This window comes from Excalfactoria chinensis, chromosome Z, assembly GCF_039878825.1.
Source record: "Excalfactoria chinensis isolate bCotChi1 chromosome Z, bCotChi1.hap2, whole genome shotgun sequence".
NCBI classification, from domain to species: domain Eukaryota; kingdom Metazoa; phylum Chordata; class Aves; order Galliformes; family Phasianidae; genus Excalfactoria; species Excalfactoria chinensis.
In genome coordinates, this window is record NC_092857.1 from 32,277,843 (window position 1) to 32,299,542 (window position 21,700).

Sequence of the window (21,700 nt, forward strand, 5' to 3'; positions counted from 1 at the left end):
TGTGTGTGGCTGCTGCAGCTCAGTTTTTCTATCTATGATCCACAGTATTCTTTTTAACAATAAAACAAGTCACTGGGTAAAATATACAAATCTTAACGTGGAGCTGAGTCTGAACCAATGTGCTGGAAAGGAACAAGTCATTTCTGGAAGAGCTAGCTCAAAATTCTATTCCACATCTAGATCTAAATTTCACAACTGCAATGTAGAGGCTTAGAAATGCAGGATAGCAGCCTGAGCTACAAACAAGCACTCTGCTAGGATAGCTACAAAGAAAATGCTTGGTAAGGGATATTTTTTTTAAGATCATTTAAAATAAGTATTTTTTCATTTTGTCATTCAGAACCCTGTGTGACTTGGGATTCTTAAGGAATCATGCAACATAGGTTGGATGTATTTCACGTTGGTGTTCCATGCTTTTTCTGTTGCCCTTCACAAGAGCAGTGGTCTCCCTGTATGATCTTCCCTAGCTTGCAGTAAGCCAGATGGATACGTAAAAGATTGAATGGCAACCCTGCTTCAGCTTAGAGCAGATTGTGAACTCTGAAAGCTATTAAATGTTGATAATGTCAGGGAGAAAATAAGATCTCAAACTCAGAACAAATAATAGGGACAACTGTGGTATGTTATTCATTAACAGGACATGTATGCTATTTTGTTTAGTGCTTTGTAACACAAATATCTGTCATAAATATCTGGAAACAGAATTAATGCACTTTGATAGTATCTTCCCAATATTTTTAATCTTACTCCATATAGTTTTGTTCTGTTCAGTGTTATTCCTTCAGTTAGAAATACTTTCAGTCCTCTTTACTGATGTGATCTGCAAGATTGTCTTGTGTTTCTGGTCTGGGATGCTAAACACTTACCTTTTTGTTTATTTACTAAACAGTAGTCTTCACTGAAATGCATTAACAACAAGAACTACCTTTACACTGTATTTTTCTCCTTTTCATAAGGTTATTGTTCCTCACACATAGGTTTCTGCATGCATCATGGGCTGGACTACTTTTGCATTCCTGAAGTGAGTTTTATTCTTACTGTGACTGTCCGAGCTTAGTATTCAGCAGCTGGTGGCCAGTTTCTCCCATTGTCATCTAATGGGTCAAATGCTGCCAGCACCAAAGTAAACTGCTTGTTTTGCTTAATGGTACCACATACTAATAGTATTAATGATATTTCAGGGCACAGCAGGCCAGCTCATAAGCAAAGTCCTCATATTGTGGCCGTAAAGAAAGTTTACATCCAGACAAGGAAGCAGAAGAAGCTACACTTTACTGTGGGTGGGTATGCCTACCTGCTGCCCAAAACCTCCGTTATTCTCCGATGCCCCACAAGGAGGTTCCGGAAGTCAATGATCTTCTGGGAGAAGGATAACAAGAGGCTCATCAGCTCAGCTCACATCACCATTGCACCCTATGGATACATAAAAATCCATCATTTGAAGCCTTCAGACACTGGGATATATACCTGCATAGCAGGGCCGGCCCGGGAGCATTTTGTAATTAAACTAATAGGAAGCAACAAAAATCTCATTGCTGGGCAGCCATCTGGCATTAGGGAGGAAGAGGCCATGAGAAAGGCCAGCCTAAATGAAGCCTTACGAACACAGGAGAAACATGTCAATGGGATTCTCTTCAATGGGAGCAAGACTGAAAAGCGAGGGCATCTCACTGACCCTAGTGGCTGGTATGACAATATAGTCTCAAGGCTGCTACAGCACAGGGGCTGGCCAGTGGAAAATCTGGAGTTCTGGGAAGCCCGGGAGTCCAAAGAGAAAAATGTGTCCTCAGAAGAAGACCAGAGCCGGGAGTATAGCCTGCCATTTACTATGGCCACAGAGCAGAAACGGTTGGATGATATCATAAGGAATTTGTCTCAGCAACCTGAGGAGCTTAAAGATATTTACACTGAGCAGCTTGTTGTACAGCTGGCTCATGAGATTTTCAAGAGCCACTTGGAGCATCAGGAATCTGTCCTCAAAGCATCAAGACGAAGAATCGATTCAGCTTCCATGGAATACCCTTTCCACAGACATGTTTCTGGATTTACCAGCTCACTGAGGACATCATCTGCTGAAGCATTTCTTCCTATCTCTATGAACCCAACAAATGGTTTGCACAGCCCTCATCAGAAGCCTGCCATCCTCCGAAAGATTTCAGCAGCACAACAGCTTTCTGCATCAGAGGTTGTCACCCACCTGGGACAGACAGTAGTCCTAGCCAGTGGCACACTGAGTGTGCTGCTTCACTGCGAAGCAGTGGGAAACCCAAAGCCCACCATCAGCTGGGCTAAGAATGGAGAGGAGGTGAAATACAATGATAGGTAAAATAAATTATTTAACTTTTAAGAAAACAGTTAACATTTTTACTCTTCAGTTTCCATGTTTTGAGGCCAGTCAGTCCTATGGGCAAAACAAGTTTTTGCTGTAGTCTGATTTCATAGCTGGAAGAAGGGCTTATATATGTAGTAGCAAGCAGGGCAGTGTAACTGCAGCAAGGTCTGAATGTTGAATCAGTCTGGTATGGCAATCCAGACTCAATTTTATTTCAATAAATAAAAAGTTACTTTAAAGTATGGAAATAACTAAGTGCTTAGTGCAATCTATAAACCACTCCAAGTCTGGAGGCTAGGAGCTTTGCTGTGTTTTCCTATGTGAAGGTAGAAATTTCTGATAAGACTAGTTTTGGTATACAAATATTGATGATATCTGGGTTGTTATCTTCAGATTTCAGAGCTAATCCACAAGATGGATGGGGCTGCTCTGCAGCTCTGGCATTGTTTTAGACTGGTTCCAAATTCAGAAGGATATTTGTGAGGTATACATTTTTATTACTGGTCAGAGAGGTACATGAACAAAAGCCTGGGATTTAATTTTCTGTCAAGCATCATGCAGTACTGTTCCCTGGAGAAGGGTTTATCCTCTGTTAGAACTGCATTTCTCACAGTGTTCCAGCAAGGTGTCTCCAGCATGGTTCTGGCAGCAGAACTTGGAAGTAGTGAGGCTTCTATCTTCCGCACATGTATCCTGTGTAAAATTTCCCCAGGATAAAACTCACTGGGCACTACAACCACCATCCACTGCGTATGTTCTGAGAGAGAGTGAAAAGCATGCTAAAGGACACAAAAGGAACTTAACTAGAGAGTGGCCAGGTAGAAAGCGACAAAGATGATAAAGGGTCTAAATGGGGAGATGTATGAGTAGCTGCTGGGGTCCCAAAGAAGCAGAGGGGCAGCTCTGCTCACTGGTGACATTGATGTGAAATGAAGGAATGAGGTGGAGTTGTGTCAGGGTAGGTCAGGTTGGGAATTAGGAAAAGGGTCTTCCTTAAACAGGCTCCACATGGCAGTCGTCACACCTATCAGTGCTGGAGTCCAGGAAGCATATGGACAACTCTTAGAATGAATAGAAAGAAACTCTTAGTTTGAATTTTGTACAGTCCGGTGTGGAGACAGGATATGAACTCAATAATCCTCATGGTTCCCTTCCAGCTTGTCATATTCAGTGATAAAGATACAGTGGGGTAATATCTTTTGAATTTCAGGATGGTTTCAGATAAACACAATTGGAACTGTATTAAAGGACACAACATAACCTGGCTACTCCGTCTGAAAATGAGCACTAGTCACATTAGTGGTTAATAGTGAGGAACCGTACTCTATGGCTATTTGCAGCTTTCACTGTCATCTCAACATACATATGCATTGCTATTCTGATATGAGTTGGTGCATCCTCACCTGTTCAAACTTTCTGTGTAGTGCTATATGTAACTGAGGTATAGTTTGAAAATGAGTAATGAAGTTCTTTTATCTACATACCACAGAAATTATTACCTTTTTCCTGCAGGTAGCCTTTATTTTTAGATTGCTCCACTTCATTCATCTGCAAGAGCACACAAAAAGAGACTATTTCAATTCTAGTTATATACTTAATCGTGTTCGTACCATATGTTTCGCTTATATATAGGCTTCAGATTTTCTTCTCTTGTGCTTTTTGTGAGGAAGTGGTATGTAAGTATAGAAAGGTAAAATGTGGATGAAGCAGTGGTTGACGTGATTGCAGTGAAACAGTTTGAGGATCTGCTAGGAGCAATTTCTGCACAGGATGGTAACCTCTGTTAAGACATCTGAGTGGGTCATCTTAGGAAATGAGAAGAAACAGAGTCAAAGTGAAAATTAGTTCACATTGCAGTGCATATGAATTGTCAGCATAATCTTGATTTAGTGAAGATAAATTGCTTCTTCTGCATAGTTATACAATTAGTTTACTGGTTTCTTTCTCACTTTGGCAGCCTAGCAATTCCATAATCACTGCTTTCTCTAATGTACTGAACTTTCTGGTTCTTTTCTCTCTTTCTGTGTCTGATGGCTATTCAGTGTAATAGGATTCGCATTAGAAAATGGAAACTTTTGCAGGGGGAAGGGAGACAAAGAGCAGGAACGTATCTCGTAGAGAAATCACACACAACCTTAATCAAGACTTGGGCCTATCATATCACTTTATTTGGCCTTACTCCTGTGAAAATATATCCTTGGCCCCCCAAAAGTTGCATATATAGACTTTCATAGCCATTGATTACATCCTGTTGGAACAGAGACACTGAGGGATTTTTTTTTTTTTCTCTATTTGAAATGATTGAAAAGGAAGTGAGGTTACATAAAGTCCATGTGTGGTTAACTCTGGACACTGTGCTCATGAGAAAATTGCACGTTCATCTCACAGCATATAAGCAGCCATGCTGTAGCTACAGACATATTTGTTCAGTTGATGATAAAACAGTCTTATGATTTCTGAACTTTTAGTTTGGATTATATGTATTTTTATTTTACATTGCCTTTCTTTTCCATTCAGTTTGGCTGACATAGAATTAAGCTATATGCTGCACTTCTGAATAGCCAGTCAACTGTGTTAGCTTAATTTTTTATCACAAAGATTCAGTAGAGCATAGTTTATTTGTGGGTTAGTGGCATTAATCATTGACCCCTCTTCTTTAATGATTGAGGCAGAAGGATTTTATCAAATTCCTTCTCTGTTCATCATTCTTATTTCCCCCACTTTGGTGGGTAGGGGAAGAAAAGAGCAGTGCTCTGAACTTCAGAGATATTCAGCATTTGTAACCTTAGAGTTAATGCAAGTTTAGAAATTACAGTGCTTATAAAAATTGGTTTGTGAATGTTTTTCTGGGTTCTTCACAGCTGTGCTCTGGCTTTGGTTCAGAATGCTTTTACTGGTTGCCAATCAGCTGTGTAAATGAAAGCCACAGTTTAAGCAGTCTCCCACTGTATAGCAGTAAGCTGCAAGGTCATCTGTGTGTGGTGGTGCGTGGTAAGCTTGAGCTGTCTGTCAGCTCTGCAGTTTGTCTTTGCGCTCTGCCATCTACTGAATGAAAAAAAAAAATGGAACTGAAGAACTACTGAGACTCTGGTTGTATGTGTTCTGTGCCGTGATTTTTAGAGTGTAAGCTACCATTTTTAGGGAAGATTATGGCTATCTGTAGTGTTTATTATCTCATATGAGATAAAGGCACTGTCACAAATCATGGTGTGGATGTTCTCTTGACATGGCAGAGTGTCACAGAAATGAATGACTTTCCATTGCTTATTTCAATGAGCAGTGCAGTCCACCATAAAAGTACTTATGACTCCTACTACATTGCTCCACTTGGAAAAATGAATTTGTTTAGCCTAAGTCTCTGTATTGGCATAACAAAATGTAACACAGTCCCAACAAAAGTGTTCACTCTCACTTTCCAGTAGAATAAAAGCTGTGTGGTTACAGTTAAAGATCTTTGACTTCAGTCTCTGTGTTCAATGTGAATGCATAAATAAGATCTCTTCTAAGGTCAAAATGTCAGGTGAATAACAGCATCCATTCTGAGTGCAGCTTCAGTGCATGCTAGTATCTACCACCAAAGCCTGGAGAATTCTATAAATGCTGGAAAATGTTTCATTTCCAAAAGAATCAGATTACTTTCCTTAGAAAACTATTTTAAATGTGAAAACACTTGGGGGATCTGTGCTTTGTTCAGTGAGCATGGTAAGACTTATCTCTTTTTTTCTTCCATGAATGCTGTGATTTTCATCAACAGTAACCCTTTGATATTTGATAACTCAACATTTCTAAAAGAACAGTGTATTTTCTCAGTAGATGTAAGAAGAATCTAAATAGTAGGTGGTACAGTGTCTGCGCTAGGTGCTTGCTACATGCCATCTGGACTAGTCACTGGTCTAGGTCATGAACAGCATATTTTTTTATCTTGAAGACAGTACAATGTGGAGAAACTGAGATGAGACTGATTAAACTGTATTATTTTAAGTCCGTTAATGAGATTCTGAAGACACATTGGTGACAGAAAGAATTGCTGCAGCTGGTATTTTTTACACTGCTGACAAGCAAACTGAAAACCTAACAAAAATAGCAGTCTATGAGCAAATAGGGAAACCGGCCAAAAATTATTCTATACAAAGGGGGACAACAAAGGATCTACTTTCAAGAAAAGCATCTATGCCAAATTGTGACACACAAATAACAGAATTATTGAAAAGAAGAGGACCTTTACTTTCTAGATAAGGACATTAAAAGTAGATTGAAAAGATGATAAGCTGGATCTGGTTTGGAGTTTTTATTTTTAAGCCAAAAAAGGCTGAATTTTGGAGTCACTTAAAGTACCAGAAATTTACATCAGCAAAGCTGATTAACAGCAAATAAATAACCTTTTGTGTTTTTCATGGTATAATATTAAGAATCCTCTTTTCTCAATCTGGAGGGGACAGAAACTTTCCTAAATGTATTTTTCGGTGTTTATGTTTATCTGATGTAGGATGGACTGATCAGCCCTGGCAGTGTACTTGCACATATACAGACAGCGCATGCACAGTTTTAACTATTATGTGCAAGTATAATATAACTGGGGTAAATTCTGAAATTCTATGTAGAGACTGGACAAGTCAGTACTATGCCAAAAAATTTACCTGGGAGAAACTGATGCATTCTAACACAAGATTTATAAGTAAAGAAACCTGCAGGCCGCTAGCACTGTGAGCAGCAGTTAACTAGAAATCTCTCTTTCATAAGTAGCAAAAAAATAAAAAATAAAAGAGCCTTGAAATAAGAAGGGGATTATTTCCACCACTGTGGCTTTTTTGCTGTGCAAGCAAAGATGCAATTTTAAAAATGATTAATGTTTGAAGTGTAAATGTGCATTTTAGTAGGCACTTGCAAAACTTGGTTGACATAAGGCAGCTCTCTCCTCTTATTATTGATTATTATTTTTATTATTATTACTCAGAAAAGGGTCAAAAAAGAATTTCAACTGAATTCCTTTTCTATAATATATTTTGATTGATGGCCCTAATCTGGTTTGTTTTAGAGAGCTACCACCCACAGTGTTTTGCAAGATCAAGTATCTCCTGTTTTTCTAGACCAGAAAAGAGTTTTTATTTAAGGAGAGCTGGGAAAGAAGCTGATCGGTTCTCAGATCTGAGAGTGGATGTTTTTAACATGTGTTTGGTAGACATATTCCTCCCCTACTTTCACTCTCATCACCGTCTATCACAGCTGCAGCTAAGAAGTTTACGTGGAGCAACTGCTTAAAATTTTACATCACTGTAAAAACTGTCTATTTGTGAACAGAAACAGTTCATCACACCACTAAAGCTGTATTCATCCCACGTAGTTATAGGCAGTGCATTGACACCACACTCTCAGACCTCTAATTGGCAGAGACAGTTGGCTCAGCCCAAGTAGGAGATGAGTATTCTTTTTTGTCTTCACTGACTACTGCAGTAGTAACAAAGCTACTAAGTTTGCGCAAACTGCCTAGCAATCTAAGATCCTGGAGTGTATTTCAGACTTTGGAACTTACTTGGAGCTTATGAAACTTTATTCTGCCCAGCTTTAGGAGGTTGTATAACCTTTCCTTTGCAATATGATGTCTTTTTGTTTACTATTGCTAACCCTGCTTTGCCAAGCTGGAAGACAGAGAGGGTAGGCATCTGATACCACATATGAAGTAAGACAGCAGAGGAGGAGGTTTCACATGCCACAGACAGATGTCCTAGGCACTGGGCAATCTTTCTCAAATGCACATAGCAACAGGAGCAGTACTAGGAATTAGGGTGAAATTTAGTTTTAGTAATCACAACTCACAGCTGCAGTGTAGAGTTTTGAATTAATTAATTATATTTTAAGTATTAAGTCTTAAGACTTGACCTGTAAAAGAGATAAAATCATGTAGATATGTAAAAATCCAACTAAATGTATTCATTCTCACACAAACTGAGACCTTTACCTCCTTTCTGCTTTACTCCAGGATGCTACTTCAGCCTGATGACTCCTTGCAGATTCTAGCACCTGTGGAAGCTGATGTGGGTTTCTATGCTTGCAACGCATCTAATGCTCTGGGATCTGACTCTGTGTCCATTGCTGTCACTCTAGCAGGTAATAATTCGTTCATTTTGTTTGCACAATGGTCCCTGCTACTTGTGTGATTATAGACAGACGTAGTTTGCTGGGGAACAGGTGGGTCTGGAAGGATGGGTGGGGAAAGTGGATTAGCAGAGATACATAACTGTGAAAACAAAACCCTGAGTCACAATCCAACTTTCACAGACAGTTTGTGAGATTTGTGTTTCTACAGGAGATAGATGCATTTTCTCACTTGCTAAATCAAAAGTGCATTCTCAAGGCAGTGCTTATCCTCATTATTCTCAGTAATGAGCAGTGCATTCTGAGCTGTCCAATTTGTATGCTTTGTTTGAAACCTATTGCTGGTCTTTTCAAGTTTGACAGACTGTCTCAGGAACTTATTCAGATGTGAGTTTATGAAACTTGCAAAATTCTAATGCTGAAGAACATGCCCCATATCAGATCATTCCTTGTGTTGTGGCAAAAACATGGCTAATGCTCTCAGTTGCTGGTTAACAAAATATTAACTTCTGTATTTATATTTCTCTAGTAATAGCTTGGTTCTACAGCAGACTAAATATCCTTTGTTAGTTTAGATTCCAGTGCTAAGGAAACCCCACCCAAATAAAAGACTGGAGAAAGTGGAAGTAGTGCATAAATCCAACTTCTTTAAAGCAGGTTATTAGGCACAATCAGCAGCCTCACAACCATATCAGGATTGGAGTACCAGGAATACAGCAGCAAATGTGAATTAGATGCTATTGGGTAAAGACAAAGGGATAAATGAGAGTTGCAGTTAAGGACTGTGACAAGACAGATTGCAAAAAAGCAGGATCCTACTTGTCACAAGACAAAAGGAAACATATCAGGAATGCTAGAAAGCTAATTAACTTTCCATACCTCCCCATTTCGTTGTGCCCATTCCAGAACAGAGAAGCAGTTGGAGGCCTCCACTGTATGTATACATATGTTTTATACACCAAACACAGAGAGAATTTCAGACTGGACATGCATGATGAAAATCTAAGTATGCAGCTACAGATAGCACTGAAGTTCTCACAATTAGTAAACCAACCAGGAAGAGGCCTTGTCTGTCCCATAGAATGAGAACATAAGGCAGAAAAGGAAGAGCTATTTATTATATACAGATAAAACAAGAAACTGATCTTTTTGCACTACTGCAGATCAGGAGTAGCTTTGTTGAAGTTAGGACAGCAGGGCAATGGTGCTGCTCCTAAGGTACTACAGTGATATACTAGGAGCAAGTGAACAACAAACTTCTTTTCCAACCTTGATGATTCTACGATTCTGTGTTTCACTTGAAAATACAGCACTGAGATTAAAACACCCCAATCCTATACCATTTAAAGCAGTGTTGTCACTATGCCCATTTTGAGAATGTATAATCGAAGAATCACAAAATAACCAAGGTTGAATAAGACCTTCAAGACCATCCAGTCCAACCATTCACATATCACCAATGTTTCCCACTGAACCATGTCCCTGCATCTAAATGATTCTTGAAAACCTCCAAGATCAGTAACCCCACCACCTCCTCAGGAAGCCCATTCCAGCTCCTGGCCACTGTTTTGGATAAGAAATTTTTCCTAACATCCAACGTGAATCTCCTCTGGTGCAACTTAAGGCTATTCCCTCTAGTCCTGTCAATAGTTAAGTGGCAGTAGAGGCCAATCCTCACCTCACCACATCCTCTCCTCAGATAGTTGTAGAGACCAATAAGGTGTGAGCCTCCTGTCCTCCAGGCTAAACAGTCATAGCTCCCTCAACTACTTCTCATAAAATTTATGCTCCAGACTTTTCAGCTTCATTGCCCTTCTCTGAACACACTCCAGGGCCTCAGTGTCTTTTTTGTAGTGAGGGGCCCTTAACTAAATACAGTACTGAGGTACAGCCTCACCAGGGCTGAGTTCAGAGGGATGATCACTTCCCTGCTCCTGCTGGCAGCATTATTTCTGATGCAAGCCAGGATGCCCTTGACCTTCTTGGCCACCTGGGCGCACTGCTGGGTGATGTTTAGCCAAGTGTCAACCAACACCCCCAGGTACATTTCTTCTAAACAGTCTTCCAGCAACTCTGCCCCAGGCCTGTAGCATTGCATGGGACTGTTAATGGCAAAAGTGCAGGACCCAGCACTTGGTCTTATTGAACTTCAAAGCACTGGCCGTTGCCCACCCGTCCAACCTGTCCCGATCCCTCTTCAAGGCCTTCCTACTCCCAGGCAGATTAGTACTTCCCGACAACTTGGTGTCAAGTCTTGTCTTGTATGCAAAGCATTTTGGCTGAACAGTGAGCTACCCTTAACATAAGTATGCCACCTCTACTGCTACATTCCCTTCTAAGGTAAACCTGAGTGTTTCTGAACTGTTTTGTGTCATAGTGGCACACCCCTACAGTGCCCTTTCAGTATAAGTTGCAGAAGAACATGTCAGTTGTTGATGGTGCATGGTTCCATAGCTAACACCATACAGACAGGCACAATACATAGTGTGGGAAAGCCCTGACCTACTTGTGAACAGTCATCATTTTTGGAAGCACACTGGAAACAATCTGATGGCTTGTTGCAACTGAAGCAAGTGTCTTTGTTGAAGATAAACAATGATTAAAACACTCACTAATAGCTTTAGATAGAGCAAAACTAGTTATCTGATAGAGATAAGTTTTCTCAACTTATTTTTATGAGAAAACTTTTTGTTTATGTTCAAGTCTTCCCAATCCAATTGTTTCATCATAAGTTAAAGAAATCCTGATTGATGAGTAGAAACAGCTTATGTATTTCTCCACACCTTCTGCACTACTAAAGGAACATTAGTCACCTCTCAAGATACTTTGTTTGGCCTCTAGCAAATGGTGATATTTTGGTTGCAGCATCAAGCAAACATCTTACTGCAGTTCCAATTGTACTGGTGTTTATTGATTCAGCTGGTTTTCACATGTGTCCACATGACTTTAATGCTCTTCTTCCTCTGCATTAAATATTCTTTCTCTATTTTTCCATCTTAGAACATGTTTTCTGATGGAATTCAATGTTTTTATACTTTAAAGAGTAGATGGGCTCATTCTCCAGCGTTGTCCATTATCCATCCTGTCCTGTGCAGCTATTTTCATAGAGTGTACTGACCATCTGTCCTCTGTATCCAGTATGCTAAGTCTGCTAAACTGTGATCCTTCTTTTATACAGGAAAGCCACTAATAAAGGCATCAAGAGCTACTGTGGTCAACACTGAATTGCCTGCTGTCACTGCTGATATTGGAAGCACAGTGAAAACAGTCCAGAGAACAAATGTTACCATTAGCTGCCAGGTTGCAGGTGAGAAATGACTTTGTCTTGTGTGCCATGATTTCAGCTATGAATTTCTATGCAGTTCTTTGCGAAATTGATGTCTCCAGCTGCAATACAAGCTTTGTTAAACCACATGATCTTCATAGAACTCAGGCAAATTTCTCTGCTTCCAACAACTTATAGCATAGAAGTTGACCTCCTTTTTACCAATTCCATCAAGAAAAGTGTAGAAAGAATCTTAAGATAATTATTTTGGGACAGAATGGCAAGTCTCTTTGTCAGAGATACACAGTTTATTGTGGTTGCAACAAAACAGATTGGCCTTCCTACCTGTTGGGATTGTTTGGGGAGAATATAATATCAAGTATGACACATTTCCTCATTGATGGGACACTCGAAGTACGTTGAAAGACCTGGTAAATGTCTAAAGTCCCAGGGTCAGATCTTCAATTCATTTCACTTCCACATATAGTACAGTCAGAAAAAGGAAAACGGAGCAGCTTACAAAACAATTTTTCAGGAAATTCAGGAATAATTGCAATAGTCCTGTTGTCCTCTGCTCATAAACACTCCATTGCATTCGGACTGATTTCTATTTTCTTTCAAGGGAGAAGGAAATTAAAGCAGTGTAACCATTATGCCTTGGTTTCCCACACACATAAAGTAGAAGAGGTCAGGAAACTTCCACAAGGTCACAGTGTTCATGACAAAGCCAAGAGCAGAACTTGTATTCCCTGTCTACCAGTTGGATGTCTTGTCTTTCACTAATTAAGCTAATTCCCATTAAATAATTATTATTCATTATAATGAATATTGTATTGTTCATTATAATGTATCTTATGCAAAGATCTCTTTGCCAGACTCTTTTTCCTGGTACCTGCAAACAGCACAAAGCAGTGTAATGGGAGGTTCAGGCTGGATGTTAAGAAAAATGTTTTTCACTTGAAGGTGGTCAGACATTGGAACACGATTCCTAGAAAGGTGGTTGAAGACCTTTGCCTGTCTGTGTTAAGAGGCATTTGAACAGTGCCCTAAATAACATGCTTCAACTGTTGGTTAGCCCCTGAAGTGGTCAGGCAAGTGCACTGGCTGATCCACATATGTCATTTCCAACTGAATTCTAATTATGATTCTAATTTAATTCTATTCTATTCTATTCTACTCTATTCCACTCTTCTCCAGTCTAATAAGAATTAGCTGGCTGGTTGCAGCCAAAGGGTTGTGATTAATGGTTCTGTGTCAGGGTAGAGGCCGGTCACAAGCAGTGTCCTTCTGGGGTTGATCTTGGGACCAGTGCTCTACAACATCTTCATCAATGACACAGATGATGGCATCGAGTGCACCCTCAGTAAGTTTGCAGATGATACCAAGCTGAGTGGTGCCATTGATATATTGGAGGGAAGGGAAGGCAGGCTGGTGAAGTGGGCCCATGAGAACCTAATGAGGTTCAACAAGGCCAAGTGCAGCATGCTGCACTTAGGCCAGGGCAGTCCCAGGTATTCATACAAAATTCATACAAACTCCTTGAGAGCAGCCCTGTGAAGATGGACTTGGGGGTTCTGGTAGACAAGAAGCTGGGTATGAGCCATCAGTGTGCGCTTGCAGTGTGGAAAGCCAACCATGTTCTGGGCTACATTAAAAGAGAAGTGGCCTGCAGGGGGAGGAGGTGATTGTCCCCCTCTACTCAGCTCTTGTGAGGCCCCATTTGGACTCTGTCTAGTCCTGGGGCCCCCAGTACAGGAAGGACATGGAGCTCTTGGAACAGGTCCAGAGGAGGGCCACTAATATGATCAGCAGGCTGAAACACCTCTCCTATGAGGAAAGGCTGAGGGAACTGGGCTTGTTTAGCTTGGGGAAGAGAAGGCTCTTGGAAGACCTCATTGTGGCCTTCCAGTTCTTGAAGGGAGTGGATAAACAGGAGGGGTAATGGCTGTCTATGAGGGTGGGTAGTGATAGGACAAGGGGGAATGGTTTTAAACTGATACAGGGGAGGTTTGCGTTAGATATTAGGAGGAAGTTTTTCACACAGAGGGTGGCGATGCACTGGAACAGGTTGCCCAAGGAGGTTGTGGATGCCCCATCCCTGGAGGCATTCAAGGCCAGGCTGGATGTGCCTCCAAGCAGCCTGGTCTGGTGCTTGGTGACCCTACACGTTGCAGGGGGTTGAAACTAGATGATCATTGTGGCCCTTTTCAATCCAGGCCATTCTGTGATTCTATGATTCTTTTATTTTAAGTTTAATGTTTTTTTCTTGAGAGCTCTCCATTGCCACTCGCACTGACAATAAGCATTACTGGAGCACAGGGAAAAATTTAGTATTGCTCTTTAACTTTTTGTGAATGGCGTAAGCATTGTCAGAATCTATGTTGTGGACTAAGATCTATAGTTATTAGTTGTAAGACATGGGAAAGCAAAATTATCAGATTAACTTGCCTCTGATCTGAATTATCTTGAACTTAAACTTTTCTCTGGTTATAGAAGGAAAATGGTGTGGTTTTCTCCAAGCTTGAAAAATCAGTCTTGTTTTGTTTATCATGACTTTGCCACTTCACCTATGGAAGTAAAATATTATTTTTAAATAATAACTCAGTGATATCTTGAGGTCCGTTCCAACTCCTGCTATTCTGTCATAAGTGACTGTGGTGAAGCTCAGACTTCTTCAAAACTCAGCCTAACAGCGCATCCATCAGAGTTGTCTTCAGCTGCCTGACTTCCAGCTTCAGGATTTTCCCCAGTTTTCATAAAAGCAACCATCTTTCTGGAGTAATTCAAGTGCAATAGCCAGTTATACTTCCCAGTAGGATGCAGAAGCAATTTGGATCACATCAGTGTCACTTAGGAAACTTTTTGTTGACTTCAACACTTAAAGCATGGAGATACTCACTTGGATACCAGAAATTTCAATCAGCCAGTTGTTGTTATTGACAGTGAAATTAGTTGTGAAAAAAGAATTCTGTTTTAAAAAATCTTGTTCTTCAGGCATTTCTCCATGGTATCCTTCAAGCCATAAAACTTCTAATAGAGGCACTAATCTGTAAAGTGTCATGTATCATTAGCTTTGTTGAATCAGAACATATTTTCAAGAGTAATTTTAAATATATTGCCATCCTTCCCTGTGTATCCTTCAGTTTTTTCCTCTCTCCTGCACATTTATTTCTTCTGTGTTTCATCTGTATGCTGGAAGCTGTATTTTTCCAGTTCTTTCCTTGCTTTATGGTCCATATTTGTTCCTCAGCTGCACTAGAATCTCATATATGCCAGAATATTATTGCACGGAAAACAAGTCATCACTGCTAGATCATTGTGTTGTTATGCTTCTTTTCCCCAGAAGTTCATGTTTTAGCAAAACCATCCTGTTTGATAGGCATGTTTCTACTTGCTACATACTCTAGGTAGTCTTTGTTGTGCTCTATGTGTGTACAGTGATGGAGGAAAAAGCTGAAGAAAAATAACTATTGGGAAATGATTAACTATGTGATATCTTCCTTGCCCAGCGAAGTGAGGCTTGTTTCCATCTGGCATCTCTCAGGCTTTTGGTCTCTGTGATTGTTTCTGCAAAGCAGATGCACTCAGCCTTCTCTCCTCTCTTGTTCACCATTACCCAGCAAAACTGTTTGAAATGCTCTTGCTACCCCTTGTGGCAATGCATTGTAATAATGTATTTGCTTGTGCCTTTGCTGGCTGCCTCCAGTTCTTGTCTTGAAATATTTGAGGCTTATATCTGTTATTAGAGATGGAAGCACAATGGAAAATGAGTCTGCTGCTCCCTGATATATAGAGTACTTCTGATATTCTTTAAACCACACTGTAGGAAGATGGTACAGGTTGATTTCAAGTCATCTTTGTTTAGCACAGGAGCTTCACATTAAAGACAGAGGGAGAAAACTCTTTGTGCACTGGCAGTCAGAGAAAGGTTATTTTAGAGGTGGTAGACATCATGTAAGTATAATGCGTCTTTCATAAACGTAACAGTAATACATTGGTCTTTACTCTTAACTACTTCTTGGTTCTTATCCAAGAGAAGTAAATACAAGAAGAATCTGCCTTTCTGGATTAAGATTCTCTGAGCGGCTGTCTGCAACAAATGGATCATTTTTTTCTGTCTCTCTGACTTAATCTATTTATTTTAAGTCTCTGCTCCTGAAGACTGTAATCTTGAGTTTTCATTGTCCCTTTCCCTCCTACTTTACACCTTGGAGCACTCTTCATCCCACTTGTTCTTCCACTGTTTCCACTTACTTTCCTTTATTTTCAAGAACATAAAAGCTCTACCTAAATCTCTTCCTTTTCTTCTACCCTGAAGAAGCTCTGGGTTGAACTGAAGAAATCTCAGTTTTATAAACCTGTTACTGATTCATTATACTTCTATGCCAAAGTTTGTCAACAGTCATAGTACGAAACTGTGCACCATAACAAGCTCAACCCGGGCCACAGAACTGGAAGAGCCTCCATTTTCTCTCCTTGTCTCTCTAGAACACACCTCTTAAACTTCCTTTGCTTGGAGTGGAAATACAATAAACACACAGGCTTGAGAAAAACTCAAGGTTTGGTGTTCTTTGCTCTCTAGCAGTTGTCTGAACTCCCCTGAGGACTCTGCCTGGATGCTCTGGAATAAATCAGAGCAAGATTTTAAGTGGTGGTCGGCCCACCCATGCCACATAGGTCAAAGAGTAGCAACCAGATGGAGAGCTGTGTTCTGGTCCTTTCCCAGCTGAGAGTTCAGAAGCAGGCCAACAGACCAGCCTTTTTAAAAAGTTGTGTTACAGAAACATAAACAAGAGTAAGCATTTGGAAAACTGCATCACAGACAGAAATGATTAATACCTTTGAAGAGTACAGATTAGTATGTGTTATACACCCTCAGACAAAGGTGAGAAAAATTCTGCAGTTTTTTACAACCTATTTCCTGCTACTTTCTGAACGTGGATGAGACTCTCTGCCCTTACAGACCTTCCTGACTGCCAAGCTCAGATGTACTCATTCCAGATGTCTTGGCAAAGTCCACAGGTAATTCTGGGAGAGGTGGAAAGAAGGCCGGAATGCTTTGATGTGGAACAACAGGGAAAACCTCCCTTTCCCACTTCCATCTGCATATGCTTAGTGAGGAACCTCCAATCTTCCAGTCACTACAAATGCAGACAAATGGGTGGTCATTCGTAGTGAGCACAGACAAAAGTACTTCTGGTGCCAGACCTATTGGCAGAGCCACAGAACTGACAAACAGATTGGCTTTTGATTTGTGATGCGGATGTGCAACCAGTAAGGTACTGGCAGTATACAGAGGAATGTGTTGCTTTAAGTAAGGCAGGGAAAGATTTAGGTGGGCAACATATAATTAAGAATAGCTGCCTGTAAGCATTCCTTTGCTCTACCATAAACACAAAGAAACTACACATTTGTGCAAAAGAGGTTACAGAAGATGCAGCAAATGGGAAACTGCTCCAGCAGTTACTGGGGTTAGTGATGTGCTGCTCCTTACAGCCATGGGTCCATTAAGTGAATGTTTCCTCCCAGACACAACTCCACACATCTGTCCCACCTACTAGAATTTCCAGTTATGTTCATGTAAACCAGTTGTTTACATTGAATTACCCAATCGAGTATGCATATAAATTGAGGAAGTTATCCCTATACCAAGGAAATACATTTTGCTTCAAGACTAGCAGTCTTGCTAGCATATATGAGAGCACTTTCCTCCAGGCAGGCACCAAATAGAGATGAGCCTTCGATCAAAGCACATTATAGGAAGTAATTTTTCCATTAGTGGGATATGAACCTGCAAAAAATCTGTTGTCTGGACACTCCTGGCTAGATGAGTGAAACTGCATTTCTGAAGATGTAAATGCTAATTGTTTGCCTTAAGATCAGAGAGGAAGATTGGAAGAATTTCTGGAAGAGAAGTCTGTGGAGGGTTCCTAAATGCACAGAAGTGCCTTCTGGCTGAGGAAGCTCCTAAGCTGAAAGTAGCTGGAGGCTGGGAGAGCAAAAGCAGGAAGCATTGTGTATGCTTGTCCTGCTCTTAGTCTTCTTTAGGCACTAGCTTATGTCTGCTGTTGGAGACAGGATGCTAGGCTAGATATTAGGCTTTGTTATCATCCAATGCTGACTTGTTTTTAAGAGCGATGAGTTCAGAGTTCACTTATACAACTTTAGAGTGTTAAAAATGAGGACAGTGTTAAAGTTGACTAGGCAGTTCTGAACTGCAAAAAATGTCAGTTGAAAGTCATGTTAAAAGCTTATTTTAATGGCTCTATCTTAAACATTTTGTCTGTATGACACTGTTCAGCAACCTCTGTGTCTTATATGTGTTATGTGTTGTCAATGTTTTTCCAGGTGTTCCTGAAGCGGAAGTTACTTGGTTTAAAAATAAGGTCAAGCTGTCCCCTGCTCACCACCTGCGTGATGGGTTGCTGCTAATTGCAAATGTTTCTCTGTCAGATCAGGGGTTATATTCCTGCAGGGCAGCCAATCTACGTGGGGAGGTGACTGAAAGTTCCCAGCTGTTGGTTCTTGGTGAGTACAGGGTATTTTGCTTGTGAAGCTGCACAATATAGCTGATGGCCTAATTAGCCTTCAGGATTAATCAGTGGATGTGGAAAGAGGGAATGACATAGCGGCAAGATGTTTCAAGCTAAGGACTACCCCTCGCAGGGCAGAGATATTCAGATTCTTTATTTCACACTTGATGGTGAAGAAAAGAATTTATTAACAGTTTCTTAAAGTGACTCTCTTGAAATGAGAGTGATGCAGCTTTTTTTTGCTGTGAAGTGTTCTGCTTCACTGAGCAGCATTTCTTGTACATAGTTATGTGGTACTGACCCATTTTATACCAAACAGGTGCGTAAACACTTTTGAAAAGCACTTCCCAAGTTCAGGAAAGGGTGAAGTTTACTTTTTCTCGAGTTTCTAAATAACAAGCATAAAGCCATCCTGTGTGATTTGAAAAGACAGTGTCAGCTGCGAAGTATGGGTAGAAGTGTTACCTGGTGGTAACTGAGCATGTGGGAAAGGGCTTTCCTTTTCTAGTTACTCATCTGTACCATTTCTGCCTGACTTCCAGATGAATGATCCAACCAGACATGTAAATGCGTACATTTGGTATACATTTCACAGTGAAGTGATAAACTCTGAAACCTACTCCACGTTACCACTGCAAAATCATTAAAGCATCCAGTGCAGCCCTTATCTTTTGTGACTAGAGTGAACATAGGTCCGTCAGATGAAGTAGCTTACAGATAAAGTTTTAAAGTGATTTTTCTGACCGTTTTACAGGTAACAGTAAAACTCCTTTAATAGTATTCATAGGAGCTCACCATGAATCCAGACTGGCTCTAGAAACTCAGTCTTAAAAATTCTGGGGAAAAAAAAAAAATAAATAAATAAATAAAAAAGTCAGCTGGGTTTCAGACTATAGATCAGAATTCCTATATGAATTAAATTAAATGCTTTATAAAAATCTTTATAAATCTTTGTAAATCTTTATAAATGTCATAGTTTCATAGTTTTTAAAGATGAAAAGTTACTCTGAGTTATGCAACCTGCTTATGCTTTCAGGTGAATCACATTGGAAAGAAATGGTTCAGACATCCACAACTCATAATTCTGATGTTGGTTGTGCTCAGCAGCAGAAATCTTGCCCAGTTTGTGCTGTGGTCTTATTGAAGAACAGTGAAGCCATTATTCACTTAAATATTCTGTAATTTCTATGACAAAAAGAGTTGGGAATGGTAGGCAGCACAGTCAATTTTGCAAATAGTGTTATAGCTAGTAGAATGACAAAATCCTGCAATTCTCAGCACAGAGTGATCCTCTTGAGCTCTTTGAGCTTTTAGTCCTTTGGAGATCTGCCTAAGTATACCACAGGATTTGGCAGGGCTCTAACTGTATTTAATCAAGGCTTGATCCAGTTTGTAGCAGACATTAAAAAGTTTTGCACTGACTGCCATGGACATTTATGTGGTTTCTATGCTGTATAAATTTGCTCTTTCTTCCAAGCTGCTGTATCTCCTCATACACTCATTCGATATGAACAAGGTCTGTCAAACAGAATGCAATGGTAGCCTTTAGACAGATTTTTTTTCTTAATTTGTGGTCAGATTGATCAAGATGCTATTTTAGTTCTTTCTCTGTTTTACTTAATATCAGGTAAAGAACATGTTTAGTAGTTGCCCAAAGTTGCTTTTTGCTGTTTGAAATAAAGTTGCAGCATGGCCACTAGCACAGCAGTGGGTAATGATGGTTTTTCCTCAAGATGTTTTCTGCTATGGTGTTTCTCATCACTTCAGTATCCTAATCTGTTACCAGAGCCTCCACGACCCCTTCCTTATCTGGAAAACTTGACAGCAGTGCTTTCCAGCATTGAGACCAGACCTCCTTCAGTGCTGACTTCTCCTTCAGGAACAAAAATGACTATCAGTCCAGGGAGCTCTGCTCTAATAGGTAAGCTTTATGACTTTATTTATTAATTTGTTAGATTAAAGGAGACCTTTTATGTTACAGGGTTAGATTATTTATGCAACCTGCTGGCTGTCTGGCCATGGAGTCCGTTGGAAGTCACAATCATTGCCAATTTGTTTTAGAGCTCAGACGGTCTTTGTTTAAGATTCATTTAAAAATGGCAGTCTTCTTACTAGTGTCATCCCCCAAACCTGCCTGCAGAATAAGGTCTCCACTGTGCCACACTTAATAACATTCTGTAAGAAGAATCTGATCTGAGGGGCTGGCAATCTTGTTCAACACAGGACATGGAAAACTGGTATATCAGCTGATCTAAGAGAAGAAATACTTGTGGTTCTGGTTTTCCTTCTGCATCTATACACTGTTTTTTTTCTGTCTGTCTGCTATTCATATTCTGTATTATTGTATGTCCTTCTTCTCCGGAGCATTTTCTCTTGTAAATCCTCTTTTACATCCTGTTCATTTTATTCTTCTTTGTTATACCACGTAACCCATGTGTGCACAAGGCCATATAAGGAAATAATCCCTGGTGAAATGTTTTTCTTGTTTTCTCCGTTTTTTTCTGCCTTCTGCGTAGCTTTCTCATCCCTGTCTCCATGATAAGTGCAGTAAACTCTTTTCATGTCTGTGGACACAGTTTATTTGCAAGGAGAATTTTATCCTCTTTTAAAGTTCAGAGCATGTTTATTTTAAAATTTATTTTCTCCCACTGATCTTCATCCCCTGCTGTCAGGCTCAGACAAGCAAAGAGCTTCTCCAACAGCCTTGTCAATACATATTCTGAAATCTTGTCAAATCCTGTGGTTTCAATACAATTTCATACTTTTTTTTTGAGATAAGCATACAAGTCCTCCAGCAAAGGATCTGTAACTGGCTTCAGTGTTTAAAGCTCTGGTATCTCTACCTTCTCAACCATCTTAGCTAACATTTAGTAGCAATTTTAGGATTTTCTTTTCACAGTGGAGGCTTTCTATTATTGTTTTCAGTTTTGTAGTGTTTACTTTTCCCCACTGCTGACATCTGCATACATTTGCAATAGCTTCTAATGTACAGCTCTAGATTACATTTCTACATGTATGAAAACTGCAGCAAAACAGCTCTTACTGGGGGGAATATCTGAAGTTATTAGCATTCAATAATGCAGTTTGAGTAACTTTTATTGTTTATTCATTATTGTAAGATTGGGTCCTACTCCTGTTTTGTCATTTCCTCTCACATTTGCAGAGAAATCTTCAGTAGTTGTATGGTTATTTACTGTTTGAAAGCTGTGCTTGAACTGCCAAGGCTGTTCTGCACTGCCTGTACATAACCTCTACACTGATTTCATTTGTCCATGTTACCCTGTACCCTACCCTTCCAGTTCAGGGGCAAAAGACTCCGTGAAGCTTAATAGCAAAATAGCTAGCTAATTTCCTTCTTGATGTATATCTCTCACCTTCATTGGAGTTTTACAGAGATGAATTTAAGGCCTGTGTTATTAAAACCTGGTGAAAGTTCCGGGGATATTTTTTCTGTTGAAAAACTCAGCGTGGAATGGG

At 40.0% G+C, this 21,700-nt stretch overlaps 1 protein-coding gene across 1 annotated transcript in view; it reads left to right on the forward strand.

Moving 5' to 3' along the window:
- Positions 1-21,700, forward strand: part of LOC140263874 (ADAMTS-like protein 1) — a 43,815-nt gene that overhangs the window by 1,711 nt on the left and 20,404 nt on the right. The window contains exons 4-8 of the mRNA XM_072359186.1: positions 1,182-2,322; positions 8,310-8,437; positions 11,604-11,732; positions 18,039-18,218; positions 20,010-20,144. Coding sequence (XP_072215287.1) covers positions 1,182-2,322; positions 8,310-8,437; positions 11,604-11,732; positions 18,039-18,218; positions 20,010-20,144 — 1,713 coding nt within the window. The remainder of the gene's footprint in view (positions 1-1,181; positions 2,323-8,309; positions 8,438-11,603; positions 11,733-18,038; positions 18,219-20,009; positions 20,145-21,700) is intronic.